Raw genomic sequence first — 23988 nt, forward strand, 5'->3', positions numbered from 1 at the left:
TTTTTCAGGCAAGTAAAATTTCCTTTTAGAAGTCTGCCACCCTACCCTAATACTAAACAGATAAATCTGAAAGTAATTTTGGAGCTGGCAACAGGAATGCTTTTAGCAATCTTGTTACCAATTCTATTACACAAGAGCCTATTATATCAAGGTGCAAAGTCAATGCAACATCATCCTGAGAGTCTGTTTAAAAGAAAAGTATATATTCTTGGGAGTGTGCAGGAAACATTCTCCATGCCCAGGTTTTTTTTTTTTAAGGATTCCATTGAAATAATAAGGATTTAGGTTTGAAATTTATGGAGAGTAAGAAAATAATGAGGCCCTATTTCCACCAGGGCTACTTGTTTGTAGTAACCCTGTGAGGTAGTTATTATCCCCATTTTACAGACAAGGAAAACTATGGCTCTGATAAATTCAGCAACTTTGGGTCACTGCTAGTAAGTATGAGGTTATCTTAATTACAAGTCTGTACATGGACTTTTTTGTTTTTGCCACACTGGTGGTTTACAAGCTAGGTATTCTGGGTAGGAGGAAATGGGTATAACCAAACAAGAAGGGCTCCAGCCCTATATCCCTATCTGAACCAGAAGCAGCTATAGTTTATCTGTTTTATATGCTGGGCTTAAGTCTAACAATTTAATTTTTCTTAAAAGGTTTCAAAACTAACATATTTAAACTACTACACTGTATTATGTATTAGGCTACCTACTTACCACAGTTATGCTAGTTATCTTCATCATTTTCCCCCAGAGAGAACAATGAACTTTATTCAAAATTACATAATTCTACACAAAAGTATTTTTGCATAAAAGACTTCAACAATCATAACTTACATCTTTTTAGCCTATGTAGCCCATGTAACCAACTTTTACAACATAAAATGTTCCGTTATGTTTCCTATAAAGAATTCAATTTTTCAGGCAAGTATAGTTTTTATATTACGATGAAAATTGCCCATACTAAATGAATTGCAGCCTTGGTTTTCTAATTAAGCTCTAACATGAGGAAGCAACTTTACCTAGGCAACTGCAGTGATTAATCCACCAAAAACCAATAAAAGCACCCTCCATTTTCCTTCCTTATCCAGAATTGAGAATAAAAGCATCTAACAAATGTATGACATTAGAGATATTAGTCTCTTAGATAACACACCCAAACTAATGATTATTAATTAATTAATACTTAAGAAATTTTAAACTCATTACTTTTCAAAAGGAAAAAAGTATCATTCCATAAGTGAAAATAATTTCCACCACTATTAGCAAGAGGGGAATGAAAACAAAAAACTCAATAAATCTTTCTGAAACACATTAATAAGAAGTTTTAGTTTAATTTATTTGTTTAAAGAGTGTAAGTAGTTCTTTAAAGGCAAGACTTTCGTTAAAAGCAGCTAGTAGTAAGACCATGGCTATCAAACTAATGTCTTTCACAGAGAGTGGCTTTCCCTTTTAAGTCTTTCTAAAAATATCTTAGGACAGTCGTATCATTCTAAAGAGTCTATCATTATATACATATTATTTGTTGTCACTTTAAAATTTTGGGCAGAAAAAAAAGCACTAATAAATAAAGGGAGGATGAGAGTTTAAAAACAAACAAACAAAACCCAGCCTTGATCAGTCTAATAAATACAGTATTCAGAATGAGTACACAATAACAAGTCCTCTCAATGAGAGTGTACATTCACAGTACTGAACAAAAAATACAGACCTAAGAATTCCATTCTCTCACTTCAACAGACTGGCTTATGCATAACCACATCTTAAACCAGTGTGCTTTTCTCAACTCCCTCTTTATATTTAAAATGTAGTTCTAAGTTCCAGTGATTGACTCATTTTAATTTTTTAAAAAATGCTGGAAATTGTGTTATATTAAAATCCCATTCCATTACAATTACAATACCACTGTACAGATAATTACTGCTTGGGAACATGTGGAGTACCTTTTGAAAATAACCTTCCTTGAGGCACGGTTCTGTCTGTTGAGGGAGGACTTGCCTAAGCTCAACTGCACCAAAGGCATGTGAAATAAAAGAGGGGACTTAGCGGTTACTTGCCGAACACATAAAGGTATGACTATTGAGAAATTTACTTACCTTTCTGTGAGATTCAAATTGACTTTAAATCAATTTGAAAAAGACTTCTCACAACTTTCTAACAGCAGTAGGGCTGCTAGAATACCAAGAGAATAGCTTCTCAAGTTGGCTCTTTGCCAGTTTTGAGTAATTAAGTCTCCCTTCTTTGGGGTGGACCTACATGGTCTCCAAAGTCCCTTCCAAAGCTCCATCTTTACAGACATAATCATACCTCATATAAACAACCAAAATAATTCCTACACACCACGTTGTATTATTAGCCCTAGGCATCTTATAGCATGGGGAACACCACACAATAGAGTACATTTTCTTGAAAATGATCACTTATTAAAAAAAAAAAGAAAACTTATTATTTACTGTACCTAAAGTATACTACCATTAAGAATAATTGAGCAAATGTAGAAGCCAGCTTCTCTGGATCTTTAGTATTCCCTTTAATATTAATGGTGGTGATTAATACTTATGATACAGACTCACTAGTCTGCAAAATAATGGAAGTCAGTATTCATTAGATAAAACAACTATACCAATGGTTACTTCTAAATAACTTCAAAGAAATTATTATCTGAAAGTTAAAACAACAAAAAGAAATTTATCTTCCACATAAGTTCTACTATAAAATAGTTTAAACACATGACTGATTCTGCAAGTTCTTTTTCAAAACTGCTTCATACATTAGAAAATACCTTTCTTTGTCCAGTCTCACTTCTTCTTCTCTTCCCACTTCTGTCCCCCTCGATATCTATTATTATGGATGCAAACTCAAGAATTCAAGGTGTAAGGGATAATTTTGCTTCACAGATATCATGACTACCCAATACAGCAAAAACAAGATAAAAATTGAATAGACCTGAACTTAAAAAAAAAAATACAAATTAGGATAATAAGATTATATTTGGAAAAATAGATATTTTCTCTACTAGAAACAGCAAAACATTCCACATTATTTTCTTTCCCAGTTGCATGGTTAATTAGCATACATTCCAATACTGCGCATGTAAAAATTTCTAAGTCACAGGTACTTAAGTGATTTCTTCATCAGTGTTCTGGCTAATTCAGTGGCCAAGAAAACATGATGTTCGGTCTCTAATTAGATGGAGTTAAGAAACAAAACCAAAGTTCTGAGAGTTAAGCTGATATGACTTAGCAAAAATCTGTCATTACATCAGCTACAAGTTTCCCTTCTCCCAAAAAGGAAAAAAAACTGACTGCTTATAAGTGTCCAAACTTCCAGTAAACTTCTAACAGCTCATTTTCAGGTGACCTAGGAATGGAGTGAGCCATCTGTAAAGGCTGAAGTGGTCCAAATAACACAGGTAACTTCCTGATGGCTGGAAACAGATGCTGGCCCCAAGTCAGGCAGAACACCCAATCTTCAGTGTCAAGGAAGGAAACAAACTCCAAACACTCCAAACTTCTAAAACACGTAACGACAAGTCCAGGAACGTGGCCGGATGTAATCCAGAAACGTGGGCTTCAAGGGGGAAAATAAAGGGAAGAATAGTTTATTTGTATGCTCCGTACATAGGAGGTATGGAGTAGATTAAGGGGGTGTTGTTACGTATTGTACTTTTTAAAAATTTTATTATGTATTTATTTATTTTTGGTTACACTGGGTCTTCGATGCTGCTTGGGCTTTTCTCTAGTTGCGGCGAGTGGGGGCTGCTCTCTAGTTAACGGTGTGCGGGCTTCTCATTGCGGTGGCTTCTCTTGCTGTGAAGCAGAGGCTCCAGGGTGCACGGGCTTCAGAAGCTGCCGCACACGAGCTCGGCAGCTGAGGCTCCCAGGCTCGGAGCACCGGCTCAGTGGCCGTGCGTGGCACACAGGCTTAGCTGCTCTGAAGCACGTGGAATCTCACCCGATTAGGGATCGGGCCCAAGTGTCTCCTGCACTGGCAGGCAGACTCTACCACTGAGCCACCAGAGAAGCCACATACTGTACATGCCTTACATGCCTTCCAGTAGTTAAGCCATAAGCAGCTCACTAATTCAAAGAGAGTTCATCATTTTTATCTACAGCACAGATTTACTTGATTTAGAAGGCTTTACATGAGGCTAAGTCCAGTAAAATTTACAAAACTGCATGGACTCCTGACGAAATTCAAAATAGGCATTACCCTTTTTCTGTATCTTGTGTTTTATTTTATAAGCACCACCCAAAATCTAAATGACGGTGGGTTAAGGATGATAATATACACAAATTACTATAATAATACAGTTTAAAATTACTGAAATTATGTAAATGAGGAAGAGGAGAAAGTTCAGAAATAGAGAGACTGGTGCAGGAATTGGAAAAAGCTTCATGGATGACACTGCACCCGGAATGGATTTTGATAAAATCTGACAGGTGAAATCTGACTGCAAAGAGCAGAATGACGAGAGACAAGAGTTCGGAGCAACTGGCTCAAATGCACAAAGGGGATTCACAGGAAATAAGGAGGGGGTCGAGAGCAGCATAGCAAAATCAGGGTTGACAGCAGAAGCTTTGGAAGGGAAACCAAATGATTTGATTTCAAGTATCTTTAGGTATGGGCTCCTCAGGTAGTGCAGTGGTAAAGAATCCACCTGCCAATACAGCAGACCCAAGAGACGCAGGTTCAATCCCTCGGTGGGGAAGATCCCCTGGAATAGGAAATGGCAACCTGCTCCAGTATTCGTGCCTGGAAGACTGCATGGAGCCTGGTGGGCTACAGCCCATGGGGTCACAGAGAGTCGTACACAACTGCGACACACACACCTTCAGATACAGGCGCCAGGAAGGAATGCCCGGGCAGGTGCGTCAAGAAGCCCCGCCCACCCCAATACTTGGGAGTTAGCCTATAAGCAGCTAAAAGCTAAAGTTCTACGAATGAGACTCTCACATAATTACAAAAAAGAAAACAAAAACAAAATAACAGGATTGAGAAAGTAGCGCTGACATAAACACACTACCATAAGTAAAACAGACAGTAAGAAGCTGCTGGATAACATAAGGAACTCGGCCTGGTGCTTTAGGACAACCTAGAGGGGTGGAATGCCAGTGGTGGGAGGGAGGCTCAAGAGGAAGGGAATATATATATATACACAGCTGGTTAAAGTTGTATGGCAGAAACCAACACAACACTGTAAAGCAATTATCTCCCAGTTAAAAAATAAAGGAAAATGGGCTCATGGGCATATGAGTCTAGCTGAACACTGTTACGAAGAGTCTATTACTTCAGAAAGGAAGAGGTGAAAGATAAATATTTGTGGGTTGGAATGGATACACATGCCACCAAGAAAACCTTGGAGAAGACCTGCACTTTTCAGGGCACAGGAAGAATATTAAAAGGAGCTAAAGAAAATCAGATGAGGAGGGAAAAAAGAGAGACAGAACCAAGAACTAGGAGAGTTCATGGGAAGAAAACAAAAGAAAAGAAAAAGTTCAAGGACAGTACAGTAAGATTAGATATGTTACTGCTTTTATTCCACATTTCCCTCCCCTTAACATTAATTCATCACCGTCTCCACTACCCCCTTCCCCTTAATCCTGCCCACAACTCTCATAATCAGAGGACAAATAGGTTACTTTTCTACTCCAGTCTGATTGAAGACTCACATTTTTCAGAGGGCAGTGCTGACGTGCATACCACTCTTGAGAATAAAAACACAGGAGGACTCCATTGCCCGCAAAAAGGGAAGTCCACATCAGAACATTCCAAATTGGTCTTTTCCGACTATCGTTGACAATAAAGTTGAAAGCCACTAAAGTTGTAAAAACAACAAAAGTTATATACAGTCCTCAAAACAATCTACCAGGAGTTTAGGAGAATCAGATATTTGCTATAATCATTCAGTTATCATAAACAGCTTCAAGTGTGTATATACAGTTCTATTCTGGTCAGTGGTCATAAAAGTAAAAACAAAGCTTCATTGTTAAAACTTAATCAGTGATTATTTGGAAATCAGTCAGTATTTCAAATAAGTGAAAATATATCTTCCATGAAAACATTCATATTCTAACTTGTCCCTCTCCACCCCACCCAAAAAAAGGGTTAGTTCTTTTTCAGAGGATGAACACTGTTAACAGAGTTTAAGAATGGCAAGGTTTTTTATAGTTTTTATGAGCTACCAAAGCAGTGTTATCAATAGTCTTCAACAGGTTATTGAGCTCATTTCCCAACATCAAAGTGTAAACATCTTGCAATAGAATTGTGTATAATTTTTTAAAAAAAATTGTATATAATTACTCAAAATTAATATTCTTACCATCTGACAAACACTGCCTTGATATGGTATGACTACTATCTAGCTTTCTACATCAATTTTCTGTTTTCTTTTCTAAGTTTCTCTTTTAGCATTATACTCAGTACTCACGAGATGCCAAGATACTCACTTCCAAAGAACATGAAGAGCACAAAGAGCACCGGATAGAAAAAGCTCAGGCAAACGGCCAGGGCATACTCGTGCACCACGGCAGACACAGCGAAGACGGCCAGCATGGCAGCTGTCTTGAACCTCTTTGTGAAAAACTGGAGTGAGAGGAAAATAGTAAAGGCACTTTTCAAAAAGTCAGTAATCAAACATGCACTGCATGAGACATGATGAAAATGTACTAAAGGCACCCATTTAATTATATCTGTATTTGATTTTCTAAGTTTACTCCTTGGAGTAATACAAATGTACTAAAATAATGACAAAAAATATCTAAGCTTAAAAATCCTTATTTCACTAAATGAGGCATTTCCAAAACTCATGTTGAAAGATTGAGCACACGTTCAAAAACATTAATAACTTATATCTGTAACTCACTATGGTTGACAAAACATACAAATGGAGAAAGTTAGGGGGAGATTGGAGATTATCTGTTGGCAATGAGACTCCTTAAAAAAAAAAAAAAAACCATTACTGGTGGATCATTTCAGCTTCTCCAAATGCCTCCATGCATTCTTATATTGTAGCCATGAAATCCAGAGCAAAGACAAGGTCTTAATCCTAGTAACTGTACACACTGGTCCTCTAAGCAGTACTACTCGAAGCAGAAGACTTCTGAGACCTTAAGGGCTCACAAGAAAATTGAAGACAACTGAGTATAATTTCTTCCAGCTGTACAGTACTAATACTTTCTGGAAAAGAATCTGTTTCTTCAACAATTTCAACTAAACCTTGCTGCTCACCCAGAGAAAGTCCTTGTAAGCATAGTAATATAGCCAGTCGTGGACCACCACATTCCAGGTCCTGTAATAGTTAGAGTATGATGTAGAGTTCCACCAATCCTGAGGAAAAAAGCAGGTGTGAACACATGAACAGAGCCAAAGAAAAGCCTCCTGAGTACTCCCAGAGAATCTATGCACATATGAGACATCCAGAGAGTGTTATGGTAAACTGTTAGTCCACACACTGATGCAGAAAAATCTTCAAAAGCATTTTGGTTGGTAGTGTTCAATGTGACATTAATCCTAATTCAATGGATGATTAAGTTCCCAGGTTCATTGTGTCTCATCATCATCAAACAAGTTATGATGGAAGATACACAACATAATCATTCAAGATAAATAATCTAAATAATCTAGTGTTCATCTAAGTAACAATCACTTACCTTGCTAAAACACAATGAGAGAATCTGAAGGTCACACAGACTTAGATAGTATGATAACCCTCAAGATCAGTTTGCTGGTATAATAAATAGCAAAATGTAAGCTGTACAAGTGAGATGGTAGCCACCTCCAAGTCCTAGTGCTCCTTTAGACGTATCTTGTTCCCTACTCTAAGATCAAACCCATGGAAGAAGACATCCAAAATTTACACCACACTCTCAGCTTTTTTGAGAGAAGAGTGGGGAAGGCTCAGAGTGTTACCAAAACATCAACAAACAAAACTCTAGAGGGCTTTGGGTAGGATTACAGAACACCATTGGGGGAGGAAATGGCAACCTACTCAGGTAATCTTGCCTGGAGAATTTCAAGGACAGAGTAGCCTGGCAGGCTACAGTCCATGGGGTTGAAAAGAGTCAGACACGACTGAAGCGACTTAGGACAAAACACTATGAACCAATCTGCCTCCAGCCTACAACTTAATACCAACTTTGGAAGCCTAAGAATACTATGTGAAGCAGAATTAAAGCCTTTCAAAACAAAGGAGTGAAACGTTACTTCCTTCATGGACTGTTGAACAATCTTACATAGAATAATTTGCTGAGATCGCTCCTACATCACCAGACAGCCAAGTTCAAATGAATAAAAAGTCAGCAAAGTCTCAGAATTTGCCCTCTGGACACATGATCTCCCACTATAATCACCAATATGGGATCCAGTAGAAACCAAATGTGGATCTAAGGGAGCAGATGTTAGAGGCAGCAGAAAAGACAAGACTATGCCACTTTTATCAGCAACAGAATTTGCTGATAAAAGGTAAAACCTGTGGGGGAAAATGACTTTACAACATTTATGTTAAAAAGCTAGTAGCCAACAATATTCAAATACTTAACAATGAGGACACAAAACATGAAAAGGAGAATGAGTCCAAGTATACGTTACCTTATAAAACATCCTGTCACCAAAGCGTAACATCTCAGCAAAGGCATTGAGCCAGCAGTGCAAAAAGGCAAAAAAAATAAGAAACAGTATCAGCACACCTAAAAATAAGATGAACAATATTAAGAGTCTTTCCAAATAGCTCATATACTAGTAAGTTAATTACATGTTGTCATTTGCTTAGCTAAATTACTTTGTAAAATTAAAGTTACTATTCCAGCTTATCCATTCCAGAAACAATATGGTGTTTTTTGAAAGCTATTATTTCAACCCAATAAAGAAATGACTTTCTTCCAAGTGGGTTTTATAGACGAAAATGACCCAGTTTGTTTTTAATGGAAATGCCTAAATGTATGGCTTAACTTGGTAGTAGACTTCTGTCATTCTAAAATATTCCATGCCTTTGAATCCATCCCACAACCTGGAAGCAACTTTCTAATACCTCTCTACCAGGCAAATGCCTGTTTATTTTTTAATACCAAACACTAAATGTCATCTCCACTATAAACAAAGTTCATCAGCACTTTATATACATTACACAATATTTTAAAATATCCATTTACATGCCCATCCCTTTCAAAACTATTAGTCTACTATGTAGAAGACTATATAGGAGAGACTATGACTGGCTGACCTGACTATAACACACAATCCTTGCTTATGGAATTTGCAGCCTACTGGGAAAGATATACGTAAGTAACACGTATTCTATCAGAAGGACAGGTAGATTTATTGGAGTAAATCTTGAAGGGCAATCAGGGATTGGTACTAGAAAATGTCTGGGGTGGAGGGAAAGGAAGAGAGAACATGACAGGAAACAACAACATTTAATGGGTAGAGAAAAGAGAAAGAGTAAGGAAAGGAAACTGTGAGCTGTTCACTGCTACATATGGCATGACCAGAAAGACAGGAGAGTAAGAGGGACAAGAGAGACTTTAATATGCGGTCAACAGCATTCAATGCTTCATGGAGATCAAACAGATTAAGGGCTAAACCAACTACTGGAGGAGATCAGCAATTTTAATAAAGGCCATTTCAATGGCCTGGTCCAATCAGGAGCAGGAGTACATGACTGAATAGTGAATGAGAAGATAAAGGATAAATATGGGCTGTGTGCATTCACTACAGTCAGAGAAAGCAAAACTTGAGTGAAAGTGAGATGACAAATGGAAAGAATAGCTAGAGATAGGAAGTACGCTTCATTTGTGGGATATATGGAAAGAGATCAAAGATGGGTACAGATGTGTAGATGAGTTTATAGTGAAAAGCAGGTCAATCAAAGGTGCTCATATGCAATAGCTTTCTGTTTTCCTTGCAACTTCATGAATGGCCATATTAACCAGTACCCACATTACCTGGCAAGATGGAGTTAAATATACATAAGATCAGAACACGAGCGCTAAAGGGCTCCTGTTTGATGTTCCGAAACAAGGGGGTGCAGAGCCTTTCAAAGATGTAGTACACATAAAAAAAGCAACCAAAAACCTGGAACATAACGAAGGTAATTACAATAATGGTGGCTTGATCAGGAAAGATAAAAAGCGATTTTTTTTCTCCAAAAGAAGATACATATGTGATCCATAAACTAATGTTTACACACACACACACACACACACACATCATTTAACATGAGTGTATAAGATTGCTGAACTTTAATCCTTCAGAGATAGTACTCAAGGCTAATACCTATCATACCCATTTTAAAGCCTTTACCAAATGGCATTTTTAAAAGATCAGATTTTGAAATCTGCTTTTCCTGTTACATGAAACCCGTAACAAAAAAAACCTATTTCATAAATGGGTATTTGATTGACACAAAATTTTAAAATTTGTTCTTCTGGGATTTATGATACAGATAAGGGGTTGGGAGACTGTCAAGACCACATCTACACATATATATCAATAATAAAATAAAAAACAGAAATGGAGGGGGAAATTAGTGTAGATGCAAACTGAAGTAACCACATAGAATTACTTTAATTACAATAAAAAGTTTTATTATAGGACATTACTTTTGATGTGTTGGCAAAGCAAATACCAGTTACTGTACTGGGAAGAGTTTCCACTTACACAAGATACCTAGAATAGTCAAATTCATAGAATCAGAAAAAACACTGGTAAATGCCAGGGGCTGGGGTAAGGAGGGGGGACGAGGAGTTAGTGTTTAATGGGGACAGAGTTTCAATTTAGGAAGGTGAAAAATTTCGGGAGATGGATGATGGTGAGAGTGGCACAATAATGTGAATGTACCTGGTGCCACTAACTGTACAGTTAAAAATGGTTAAAACAGTATGTTGTACACTCTGTGATTCTACCACAATATTAAAATATATATATACACACACACACATTTATATATGTAAGACTTTAGTAAGAGTTTCAGAGCTTCTGGTAGACATGAATTTACCAACATTTATTATTGTATTCAAATCCCCATCTCCCACCAACCAACAAACCTCAGGCACTTCAAAAAAATTTACCTGTGCAAACTGCATAGTCACATAACCCCATCTTACAGTGGGAGTCCTAAAACGGAAGAAACAAAACAACTTTCTCAATAAAGTAAATAACTGAACTTTAAAAAAGATCCTCACAGTATTTTCCCCACATGGAATATAATTTTTGATGTAGGAAATACGTGTGTAATTCTGTCAAGAATTATTGCAATCAAATCAGACTGCCAGAATCACCATTTGGGATTTCCCATGCCAGCAGAAGTCCTGCTCTGTACTCCTACATGAACTGGCCCACCTAACCGCCTCGCTCCTGGCACATTCTGGTGCTTTCCCATTTCTGCTTCCTAGTGTCATTACCTGGGATAGTTGTCACGGTAGATGAGGGTAGGAGCAAACAAGAAATACAAGTACTGGTTGACTGTGGGTACTGGAACAGTGCCTGGAAACAGGAAACTATGTTAGACCAGAGGCTCTTCATTTTCTTTCAGCAAAACTGAAAGGGGAATTTAGGCACAGAATAGGGAAGACAAAAACTACCTCTCCTTATCTGATGATGTTGCCTCTTGCTCTGTCAAAATGATGATGTCTTATCCCTAAATTAATTGAATATTACCCATCCCTCTGTGGGCTTCCCTGGGGTTCATAAGCTAAAGCGTCTGCCAGCAATGCAGGAGACCTGGTTTCAATCCCTGGGTTAGGAAGATTCTCTAGAGAAGTAAATAGCAACCCACTCCAGTACTCTTGCCTGGAAAATTACATGGACAGAGGAGACTGGTAGGCTATAGTCCATGGGGTCACAGAGAGTCGGACACAACTGAGTGACTTCACTTTTAATCCTTTTAAGTTAAGTTATTCCTGTGACTCCTTGATTTGGAAGGAGAAAGCACATGGGGCATAATGAATCTATTAACATTCTACATAGGCAGAACACTCTCTGACATAAATCACAGAAAAATCCTCTAAGACCCACCTCCCAGAGTAATGGAAATAGAAACAATAAACAAATGGGGCCTAATAAACTTAAAAGCTTTTGCACAATGAAGGAGACTATAAACAAGGTGAAAAGGCAGCCTTCCGAAAGGGAGAAAATAATAGTAAATGAAACAACAGGCAAAGAGTTAATCTCCAAAATATATAAGCAGCTGCATGCTGCTCAACACCAGAAAAACAAACAACGCAACCAAAAAGTGAGCCAAAGAACTAAACAGACATTTCTCCAAAGAAGACATAGAGATGGCTAACAAACACATGAAAAGATGCTCAACATCACTCATTATCAGAGAAATGCAAATCAAAACCACAATGAGGTACCATCTCACAGCAATCAGAAAAGCCACCATCAAAAAGTCTACAAACAATAAATGGTGGAGAGGGTGAGGAGAAAAGGGAACCCTCTTACATTGCTGGTGGGAATGCAAACTGGTATAGCCACTATGAAGAACAGTGTGTAGATTCCTTAAAAAACTGGAAATAGAACTGCCATATAACCCAGCAATCCCTCTGCAGGGCATACACACCGAGGAAACCAGAATTGAAAGGGATACATGTACCCTAATGTTCACTGCAGAACTGTTTACAATAGCTAGGACATGGAAGCAACCTAGATGTCCATCGCCAGATGAATGGATAAAGAAGTTGTGGTACATATACAATGGGATATTACTCATTTCCCACTGGAACGCATCTGAGTCAGTTCTAATGAGCTGGATGAACCTGGAGCCTATTATACAGAGTGAAGTAAGTCAGAAAGAGAAACACCAATATTGTATATTAAGGCATATGTATGAAATTTAGAAAGACAGTAACGATGACCCTATATGCAAGACAGCAGAAGAGACACAGATGTAAAGAACAGACTTTTGGACCCTGTGGGAGAAGGGGAGGGGGGCATGATTTGAAAGAACAGCAATGAAACCAGTATATTACCGTATGTAAAATAGATGACCAGGGCAAGTTTGATGCATGAAGCAGGGCTCCCAAAGCCAGGGCTCTGGGACAACCCAGAGGGCGAGGGTGAGGAAGCAAGTGGGAGTGGGGTTCAGGATGCAGGGCACACCTGTGTACCTGTGGCCAATTCATGCTGATGCACGGCAAAGATCATCACAATACTGTAGAGCAATTATCCTCCAGTTAAAATAAATAAATGAAAAAAAACATTCTGCACAAATAATGCAAAGTTGCAAGAGTTTAATAATCAGTGTTTTTAAATTTGGGTTGCTACAAAGGTAAAATGGAAACAGTCAGGAAATAGCAAGAAAGTCTTCCAAATCAATGCAGACCATATATACAGATAGATAGATAAGATAGATAGATAGATAGATATAGATATTATAGATATAGATACATATTCCTCCTTCCTAACAAGTTGGGTGTTTTGTTTTTTGGATCCTTGTATTTAAAACCAAACATAATATCTACAGAATGTAATATACAATCAATCCCAGTAAACACCCTAAGGTTGAAATACCCTATGAACAATCCTTTGACTTCTGGAATTACATACCTGATTTCTCCTTGGCTGAATTGAGTACCCGAGGCACATTCTCTCTGACAAATGAGTGGGCCTTCATTATAAAACGAATCTGCAAAGGAGAAGGAAGGAAAGATGACTTTTCTATCACTGTCTTGTCTCCTATAAGCAACCACTGAACAGCACAAGACTATAATCATATAAAGAGCTATTAATTTTGTATATGCCAACTCAAACTCACTTTAAAGGACTAAACAGTGAAGAACTCTAAAGAGGGATATATTATTACTCAAATTACTTTGCATCTAACACCTCTATTACATGTATATTATGAATTGAGAAATTAACAGCCTGTTCAAAGAAAGTCTCCTGAAATAGTCCTTTTCATCAAACAGAGCATTTCAGACAACCAAGCAGAGCACTGCTGTTACTGCTGATCAGTGGTGGTCATGCCCGACTGCCACTCCATGGACTGCAGTACGCCATGCTTCGCTGTCCTCTATCTCCTAAAGTTTGCTCAAACTAATGCCAACTGAATCGGTGATGCCAGACAACCATCTCAACCTCTGATGCCCTCTTCTTTCCTCAATCTTTCCCAGCATCAGGGCCTTCCCCAGTGAGTTGGCTCTTCACATCAGGTGGACAAAGTACTGAAGCATCAGCATCAGCCCTTCCCAATGAATAGTCAGGACTGATTTCCATTAGGATTGACTGGTTTCATCTCCTTGCAGTCCAAGGGACTCTCAAGTATCTTCTCCAGCACCACAGTTCAAAAGCATCAATTCTTTGGTGCTCAGCCTTCTTTACGGTCCAACTCTCACATCCGTACATAACTACTGAAAAAACCATAGCTTTGACTTGATGGACCTTTGTCAGCAGTGATGTCTCTGCTTTTTAACATGCTGTCTAGGTTTGTCATAGCTTTTCTTCCAAGGAGCAAGCACCTTTTAACTTCATGGCTGTACTCACCACCCACAGTGATTCTGGAGCTCAAGAAAAGAAAATCTGGTGTAAGGCTGGTAAGGGCTCCTGCGGCCGCTGTTTCAACCCCGGGGGTTAACAATCAAGATGGTACATGCTGAAACCTTTTCTCGTCCCTTGAGTTGGAATGAAGTTGTTGGTTTAATTTTCCATTTGACAATATTTGGTGCAGTAATATACTTTACAATTAAATGGATGGTAGATGCAATTGATCCAACCAGAAAGCAAAAGGTAGAAGCCCAGAAACAGGCAGAAAAATTAATGAAACAAATTGGTGTGGAAAATGTGAAGCTTTCAGAATATGAAATGAGTATTGCTGCTCATCTAGTAGACCCTCTTAACATGCATGTTACTTGGAGTGATATAGCAGGTTTGGATGATGTCATTACAGATCTGAAAGACACAGTCATCTTACCTATCAAAAAGAAGCATTTGTTTGAAAATTCCAGGCTTCTACAGCCTCCAAAGGGTGTGCTTCTCTACGGGCCTCCAGGCTGTGGTAAAATGTTGACTGCCAAGGCCACAGCCAAAGAAGCAGGTTGTCGATTTATCAACCTTCAGCCTTCAACACTGACGGATAAGTGGTATGGAGAATCTCAGAAACTGGCTGCTGCTGTTTTCTCCCTTGCCATAAAGCTACAGCCTTCCATCATCTTTATAGATGAGATAGACTCCTTTCTACGAAACCGTTCCAGTTCTGACCATAAGGCTACAGCCATGATGAAAGCTCAGTTTATGAGTCTCTGGGATGGATTGGATACTGATCATAGCTGCCAGGTCATAGTGATGGGAGCTACTAATCGTCCTCAAGATTTGGACTCAGCTATAATGAGGAGAATGCCCACGAGATTCCATATCAACCAGCCTGCTCTGAAACAAAGAGAAGCAATCCTGAAACTCATCTTGAAAAATGAAAATGTGGATAGGCATGTGGATCTGTTAGAAGTTGCCCAGGAAACTGATGGGTTTTCAGGCAGTGACCTAAAAGAAATGTGTCGAGATGCTGCCCTCCTCTGTGTCAGAGAATATGTTAATTCTACATCGGAAGAAAGCCATGATGAAGATGAAATTCGACCTGTGCAACAACAGGACCTGCATCGGGCAATTGAAAAGATGAAGAAGTCAAAGGATGCAGCATTTCAGAATGTTTTAACACATGTTTGTTTAGATTAAGAGTAAAGATTGTTTGTACAGTTCAACATGACTAGTTTGGTGTACCCTCTTATCATTAGTGGAAATAACTGAAAGAGGAGTGTTTTTTCAACAGTGAGAGAGTTTTATGTTCATGACACTGGTTTTATACTCTGAATTCTAAGTTATTGAGACATAGTTGTTATATAAATGGTATTACTACTTGTGAAAAATCATGAGGAGGAACAATTTAATCAGCCTGACTGTGGGCGCTTGTGTTTGACCTCTTTAGCCATATGTTGCAGCCTTATAGCGTCTAAGCTGGTCTTAAGGTAACAGATGATTTACTGAGTCATTAGTGAGAATTGGAGATGTGGTTAAGTGCTGGATATGTGATTTCTAGATATGTGAGAGTGTGTGTATGTGTGTGTGTGCGTGTGTGTATATTAAATGTATATATTCACACATTTTATATTGACATTCTGTAGATAGGTTTGAATACAGAAACTTTTTTTTTTATCCAACTAGTGAATCAAAAAGTACCAAATAGCATATAGCAAAACTAAGATTAATGGTTGTGTCTAAAAGGTACAATGATTCAGCCATTTCTAGTTGTCACTTATTTCAGGTTTTTTAAGTTGAGTGTTTCTCTGGAGTTGAATAGTTGAAGTCAGTGACATCAGAAACTTAGATGTGGCTCTATTATGGTTGTCGGGATAATTAAATAAAAATGCTTGTTCAGTGATCAGCACTGAATGGTTATCAGGCAGTTGTGTGATCAACACCAATTTCACCTCTTGCTGCAAGCATGCTGAGTAGAGACTTTTTTTATTGATATATGTAAAGGTGGGCTGAAAGCCTCACAAAAGAATGGCTTTGAAAAACCTCAGTGCCTTTCAGCCCATGTATGTGACTTTTCCTTTCTTTGTTTAATGTAATAGTTCTGTTATAACCATGGGTTTTCAATATTTTAAAAATATATGTTCCTTAATTATGTCAAATATAATTCGGTCATCAAAAATGAAATGATAGTTTAAAACTAGCTGTTACTAAATGTGCTAAAAATATCCATTTTGTAATCCTGACTTTTTGTTTTCTTAGCAGATTATAAATTATGCCCTGCTTAGTACAGATACACACATCAGAATCCCCCTATTGTATCTGTAGTCGTTTGATGCTGTGTGCACAAAAGATGACACGTTTTGTCCAAAATGTCACTAACCAGAATTCTGTTATAGGCACTTAAAACACAAGCATGAGGAAAATGGCACGATATGATCTTGAGCTGCCTTCTGAATTTTTGTTTTTATTGTATTTCTTTGAAAACTCTGTTGTTATTTATGAGTTATTCATTAATTTCTTTGATAATAAGTCTCTCACAAGAACCCATTGGATAGTTTGTTCATCATTTGTTCTTTGAATGATGGGTGGGGCAGAGGTTCAAATTTTGAAAAATTGTGAAGATGATTGAAAAATTGATGCAAAACACAAAATACCAAAAATAAAATATTTCATCCTCAAAAAAAAAAAAAAAAAAGAAAGAAAAGAAAATCTGTCACTGCTTCCACTTTTCCCCTTTCTATTTGCTATGAAATGATGGGACCAGATGCCATGAACTCAGTTTTCTGAATGCTGAGTTTTAAGACAGCTTTTCACCTCCCTCTTTCACCCTCATCAAGAGGCTCTGTAGTCCCTCCCTCTTCACTTTCTGCCATTAGAGTGGTATCATCTGCATATCTGAGGTTGTTGTTATTTTTCCCAGCAATCTGGATTTTAACTTGTGATTCACCCAGCCCGGCATTTTGCATAATGTACTCTGCATATAAGTTAAACAAGCAGGGCGACAATATACAGCCTTGATGTACTCCTTTTCCCATTTTGAACCAATCCATTGTTACATTACAGATAGCCAATGTAAGTCAGAAAATTCTGAAGGGTGTATAAGCAAAATAAATCTTTTAGATGGTTAAATGACAAAACAATCAATCTGACACTTTAAAAGTGGAGTTTTTAATGACAAAAAATATTTTCTAATTTAGACGGCTTCTAAAAAAAAATGTTCAAGAACTAAATTTGAATTCATCCAGAATAGTTCAATTTATTTAAATTATCAAGAATCAGACACTGAAGATAGAACGAATTTTAAAAGATGATCTAGTTAACACTTTAATTTTATAATTAAGAGCCTAAAGAACCAGATATGAAAATTTATCCAACTAATAAACAAAAGTAACTGAATTATTATTACTAACTAAGCCAATCATTGCACTAGGCATACTCAAAATCTTACCTGTTCAAGTATAACGATGCACCGGGAAGCTGGTGGTAGTGTATATGCTAACACAACATAAAGTGGTCCTATACCTAGAACTCCAGTCTGGAAGACCACAAAAAGGAAGCAGTGTATGAAAGAATAGACCACTGGATGAGCAGTCCTGTGATAGCCTCTGGCCCAGCGTTGAAACAGGAAATAAGGAACTGTAAGTGTACACATGAACATGGTGAGCCACGTCCACATAGCGATCGTAAGCTTCCCAAAAGCGTAAGACATGAGGTTGAACTCAAGCACCAGCCTGGGGAGAAAAACACAGAGAAAGAACACAGACGTGGGCTTTGTAAATACACGCCGATTCATAAAGTTAAAACTTTCAGACCCCAAACCCTCAACTGCAGGAAACAACACTAATGAACAGAAGTCATGGATGTAACATTTGTGCTCCTAAGCCTCCACTTCACAATTTATTTATTTTCTAAAAGCCACAGGATAATATGGTCTTGGAACATATGCTATCAAACATACTAAAATAAGACTCTGAATTTCCCAAAGAGTAGATTCTCACATTAATGTATTTTAAACTCTGAAATAGTCTATGGCAAAGTTAATATCTGAAATGTTCAAACAGCAATCAGTTATGTACAAACGATGGTTTTTTCAGAAAGAAATAATACAATCTGAAAATCTAATACACATCACATCATTATCTCAAATTTTACTAGTAAAGCACATAATTCAATGTATGATTATCATTGTCATTTTTAGTTATTTTTTACATTAAAATATCACATTTTTCAAACATTAAATTCCAATAAGCTACCCTATTTTTAGAAACAACCTATAATACATACCACAGTAGAAAAATTGATGTTATATATACAAAATTCTCTCTAAATTTTCAGGAAAATTTACCTAGAAACAACTAACATGGTCTATTAAAACAGACTATTTAAAAAATTAAAAGTAATAAAACTTCTAATATTCTTTTTGGTTGTACTTTTCAAGAGAGAGGGATCTCACTCTTGAACCAGCTCTTCTGGGATTTTCTGAAGCAATTTAACTGAATTATTTACCCCATGCATCCACTAAACAGGTATGCTGTCTTACCTTCCTTCATCAATATAATCTACTGCAAGTGTGCTGAGAATGAAGAGAATGAGGAGGGCAATGAACATGTGATATATTGTTCTGATGTGGTCCACCTCAAACAGCTCACTGTAATTTCAGTTCAAATAAAATTAATCAATATTTTAAAACATCAAATATTAAAGACTTTACTTCAAAGTAGTTCAGAAGATGCTTAATCCATGCTCCAAAAACTTCTCAACAGTAATCACGAAATATTACTAATGAGTATCAGTATTCTTATAAAGAAATGAATAATAATTACCTACTCACAGAGCATTTCAAAAGAAATGTTCATCACCTACTCAAAATGCACTTTTAATTTTCAGTTCACAAATGAGGTTGCCGCAATTAGTCTACATAGCCTATTTTCCCCCCATAAAATCTACATAACTGCTATGACTGATCTATATTGATACACGACAGAAATTAACACAATATTGTAATTATCCTTCAATTAAAAATAAACAAAATAAGGAAGCTTCCCTGGTGGTCCAGTGGCTAAGACTCCAAGGTTCCAATGCAGGGGGCCTGGGTATTGATCCCTGGTCAGGGAACTAGATCCCACATGCCGCAGCTGAGTTTGTACACTGCAACTAAAGATTCCATGTGCCTCAACTAAGACCCAGCAGAGCCAAATAAATAAATATTAATAATTAAGGGAAAAAATCTACACAACTAGGGTTCTAAAATAAGTAAATTTGAGGAAACTATCAAGTCTCAAAGCCTAGCCAAAGAGCAATGAAAAAAGCTTATGTGTCAAGAAGGCAGCCATACTCTCTCAAAAGTGGTTTACTCAATTGGGAAAGTTTTGTTCCAGCTCTTTGGGTAACCAATTCTCTGAAGCACAACTTTAAGGAACTTATCAGAGGACCAATAACCACTCTCATGTACAACTTCTCTTTTGAAACCAGACGCAGAACCAAAAAAACCAAAGGAGGAGCAAGAGATGGCAAATGTACAAAAAGAAGTATCAAAACTAATGGATTACATGAACACAGAACAAACATTCATAGACTACACAGTGATTCTAACAATCAGAATAGCCTGATTTTTAAAAATTCAAACAAATAACCAAAACAACTAAAAATACTTACTCTAAGACAGATCGCCTTATAACAAAAATCTTTCCATGTTCCGGAGGTGCTCTCAGATCTCTGGGAAGACCAAAAATTAAAATAAAATATGAGTACTTCAAGTATTACAAGAAATTTAAACCTATGGATAAAGAGAAGGAATAAATACTACCAACTATAGCTTGTAATATTAACTAACTGCCTTCTCACTATGATCCAGGTACTGTGTTAGGGTTTTATGCATGTTATCTCATTTGCTCCTTCTGAACAATGCTATGAGGTAGGTGCAGACACATCTGATTAGGAAGGAAGAGATGTTGGGCAAACCTAACCAGAACAGCACTTAAGCCTTCTGGAAATGCCTGGCCAGCCCCTATGGAGAGAGAGGCATTCCTGGAATGACAGGTTGACAACCACTTTTCCTTCTCCTAAATATTTCTAAGGACAAGACTGCAGCCATACTTTACTCAGTTCACATACTATTGTTGATCTGTCCTCCAAAATGGCACTGGTATTTATGATCCCTTGTGGCTCAGCTGGTAAAGACCAGGGTTCAATCCCTGGGTTGGGAAGATCCCCTGGAGAAGGGAAAGGTTACCCACTCCAGTATTCTGGCCTGGAGAATTCCATGGACTATATAGTCCATGGGGTCGCAAACAGTTGGACACAACTGAGTGACTTTCACAACAACAACCCCTAAGGTCTTCCAACAATCACCAACAGCCTCATGATTTAAAAAGGTGCCTCCAGTTACTAAAACCTCCCATTTTAACAGCTATCTCTATCATCCTCTTCAGGGTTTCTTGTAGTACCACTAGGACTTCTGGTGACTCTCCTGATCAAAACTCTTCTCCAGAACAGCAGACTGACAGAGACCAAAGAGGCATAAAATCAAGGAAAGCACAAAACGGTAAATTAGCACACACTGGCCTTTGACAGCCCTCCCTTCCCCCTATGGCTCTGCGTGACTGACCAATAAGAATAACTACTTGCATTTTATTATAAGTACTGTACAGAGTATAACAGGGAGGCAAGATAATGATATAGCGAAGAGCACTGATGCTGGAGACAAGACTCTGGGTTCAAATTCCCACTGTGTTATCTTGGACATTTAACTGCTCTCTGCTTCAGTTTCCCAAATTTGTAATATGCAGACAGTTATAGTATCTGCCTCATAGGGTCACTGTTTCGTTTAAAGGTAAAGAATTCAACAAGTGCTGGCCACGTTATGAGTCAGTATAGTCTTAAATGAGGTATGCGTGTGTTATAATCCACATAGTAAGATGAAGAAACCCACCCTTCAAGAGGTTAAAACAGCAATATACAGCCAAAAAAAGGTGATGCTAGGGTGTGAACCCAGGCATTTTCCCACTGAGCTGTACTAGAATCTACGTGTGCATTAAAAGAAACTATTATTTGTACTTACTTAGCTCTATGGTTGTTGTCTCCCTCAAAAATAGAAAAGGATGTGAGAGCACAACCACCATTGTCTAATGATGCGGATTTTTCAATGAGACTGGTTACAAAATCATCAAAGTGACTGCCAACTTCCTTCATAAAAAAGGGCTTCAATTCCTAGAAATTTAAGACAAAGAAAACCATTAAGAACTAACTAGTTTATGAGTTATTAACATTTTTTTAAAGGGTTCTCTGGTGGGTTTTTTTTTTTCTGGCTGTACGGGATGGGATGTGGGATCTTAGTTCTCCGACCCGGTTCCCTAAAGGGTACTCTTAAACAGAGCTGATGAAAAGAAATCCATGTTAAATTAATTCACAGGAGTAAAAACAGAAGAGTGATTTCTATATACATCTGAACTGTAGTTTCAGAAACAGCTACTGAAAAAGCAACATGATGATTTATGTCTACTAAATGAACTCCTCTGAATGACATATAAAACCAAAATGACAGAAATGCTAAAAATAACAGTATTTTCTTCTCTTCAAATTTTTATATGGAAAACAAAGTAAAACTTCAATATTATGTCACCATTATACAATTTTAAGTCCCCTTGCTTTTCAAGAAAACCCTTCAGTGCCAAGTACCCAGTGTTTATAAGTCATTACTGTATGAATCCAACATTTATACAGTATTTATTCCTACCTCCATAGCTATATATTTATCTACTCTATAACACATACATTTATAACAGAATTGTTATACATTTTAACACTTAAAAACTTACAAATTCAGAGTTTTCGAAAAGTATTGGCCAAAAAAATTTCTTCAAATTACAACAGGCCACCTACTGTGGATGCTCAAATTGTAAACTGTGGTATTTTTAAATTGGCAGGACTCATCTATACAAAGAAAAACAAAGTATTACTTACTAATTTCTCCAAGAAAAAAAAATGCTCTCTCTTCTATTAGTTAGGTTGAGCCTAAAATATCTGAAGTAGCCTTTTTTCTGGATTCTGTTTTTGCTTTCTGGATTGTTTTGTTTGATTTGGTTTTAATATTTATTTGGGGAGTACTCTTTTGCCCCCTTCTGATACCTATGTCAGAAGCTTTCTCTATCTCCTTTATACTTTAATAAAACTTTATTACACAAAAGCTCTGAGCGATCCAGCCTCGTCTCTGGCCCCGGATTGAATTCGTCTCCTCCGGAGGCCAAGAATCCCGCGTCTAAGCGTTCAGCAACAACCTTTCATCTTGGGGGCTCGTCCGGGATCCTTCAGGACAAGATGGGAGCTAGTAATTCCAGCCTCACTCCTTTGAACTGTATCCTGAAAAACTGGGATAGATTTGATCCCCAGGGCTTAAAGAAGAAACACCTGGTCTTCCTATGTGATACTGCATGGCCACGGTACCCACTGGAGGACGGCGAACGGTGGCCAGTTGGAGGGTCTCTTAAATGGGCCTGATAATCTATATGAGCCTACTTCTGCTGACTCCAGAAATCCTGAGTCTGCCATTTGATCCTCAAGACAATGCCTTCCTGTCCTGGGCTCACTCCTATGCTGCATTCCACAATCGGTCTAACTGCTGGGTCTGCGGAACACTCCCCACTTCATCAGTGGAAGGCTTCCTGTGGTGGACATCTCCACTTCAAGGAAAAGACTTTCTCCAAGTCTGCGAATACCTTCAACAACAATCACATGTGATGCCTCTTCTTCGTCTGGTAACATCTAACAACCCTAGAATGGACTGGTGTAATACTCTATACCTTAACTATGGACATAATGTGACTTTTAATTTTGATTATACAGTGTCTCTATTTTGCTGCACATTTTAATTATTTATTTGGCTGCATAGGATCCCAGTTGTAGCACCCAGGATCTTCTTCCTTGCATTGTGCAGGATCTATCGTTGTGGTGCATGGACTATCCGGTTGTGGCATGCGGGCTCAGCAGTTGAGGAGCACTGGCTTCGTTGCTCCATGGCATGTGGGATCCTAGTTCCCCAACCAGGGATCAAACTCAAGTCTCCTGCACGGCACCACTAGACCATCAGGAAAGTCCTGGACTCTTAACAGTTTGACCAAGTCCTTTAAAAGCAAAGCCTTAAAATATTAATGTATCTAATGGAACTATGTGAAAGCTTTTCAAACTACTTTCTCCCAGAGTTCTCAAATGTTTGGGGCGGGGGGTGGGGTGGGGAGAGGTCTTGGGCAGTGAGAATACACTGAAATCCCAGCCCTGAGGACAGTGAAACTGAGCAGGATCCTATGGGGCTCCTGAGTACAAAAGTCTGTCTGTTTCTTGTTTGCAGGAAACAGGTTTCATTCAGCCTCCTTGACCTTCCTTACAAAGGGTAGGTTCAAACAGTGGTAATCAGGGAAGGAATGGAATGCAAAAACAAGGGCGGAGCACTGAAGAAATCACAGTGCAGGGACTTCCCTGGAGTCCAGTGGTTAATACTCTGTTGCGCTGCAAGGGGCACGGGTTCAACTCC

The 23988-nt window shown here is 38.0% G+C and overlaps 2 protein-coding genes across 5 annotated transcripts in view; one reads left to right on the top strand and one right to left on the bottom strand.

The window, feature by feature from the left end:
- Positions 1-1314: 1314 nt before the first annotated feature.
- SOAT1 (sterol O-acyltransferase 1) overlaps positions 1315-23988 on the bottom strand; it is a 66976-nt gene continuing 44302 nt past the window's right edge. For 3 of the 4 annotated variants that reach the window (XM_020868787.2, XM_070474008.1, XM_070474010.1), the window contains 13 exons: positions 21523-21671; positions 20118-20177; positions 19003-19110; positions 17911-18193; positions 13542-13620; positions 11396-11477; positions 11063-11108; positions 9938-10067; positions 8586-8683; positions 7227-7325; positions 6446-6581; positions 5669-5814; positions 1315-3566 (listed from right to left, as the gene is read on the bottom strand). In XM_020868787.2, coding sequence (XP_020724446.2) covers positions 3510-3566; positions 5669-5814; positions 6446-6581; positions 7227-7325; positions 8586-8683; positions 9938-10067; positions 11063-11108; positions 11396-11477; positions 13542-13620; positions 17911-18193; positions 19003-19110; positions 20118-20177; positions 21523-21671 — 1473 coding nt within the window. In that variant the 3' untranslated portion in view covers positions 1315-3509. The remainder of the gene's footprint in view (positions 3567-5668; positions 5815-6445; positions 6582-7226; positions 7326-8585; positions 8684-9937; positions 10068-11062; positions 11109-11395; positions 11478-13541; positions 13621-17910; positions 18194-19002; positions 19111-20117; positions 20178-21522; positions 21672-23988) is intronic. The other variant, XM_070474011.1, reaches the window with a different exon arrangement.
- On the top strand, positions 14524-15853 carry LOC110121574 (outer mitochondrial transmembrane helix translocase-like). The gene has a single exon (XM_020868788.2). It carries the CDS (start codon positions 14577-14579, stop codon positions 15660-15662), a length of 1086 nt encoding a protein of 361 aa, XP_020724447.2. The 5' UTR covers positions 14524-14576; the 3' UTR covers positions 15663-15853.

The sequence above is a fragment of the Odocoileus virginianus genome, chromosome 11 (genome assembly GCF_023699985.2).
Source record: "Odocoileus virginianus isolate 20LAN1187 ecotype Illinois chromosome 11, Ovbor_1.2, whole genome shotgun sequence".
In the NCBI taxonomy this organism is placed as follows: Eukaryota; Metazoa; Chordata; class Mammalia; order Artiodactyla; family Cervidae; genus Odocoileus; species Odocoileus virginianus.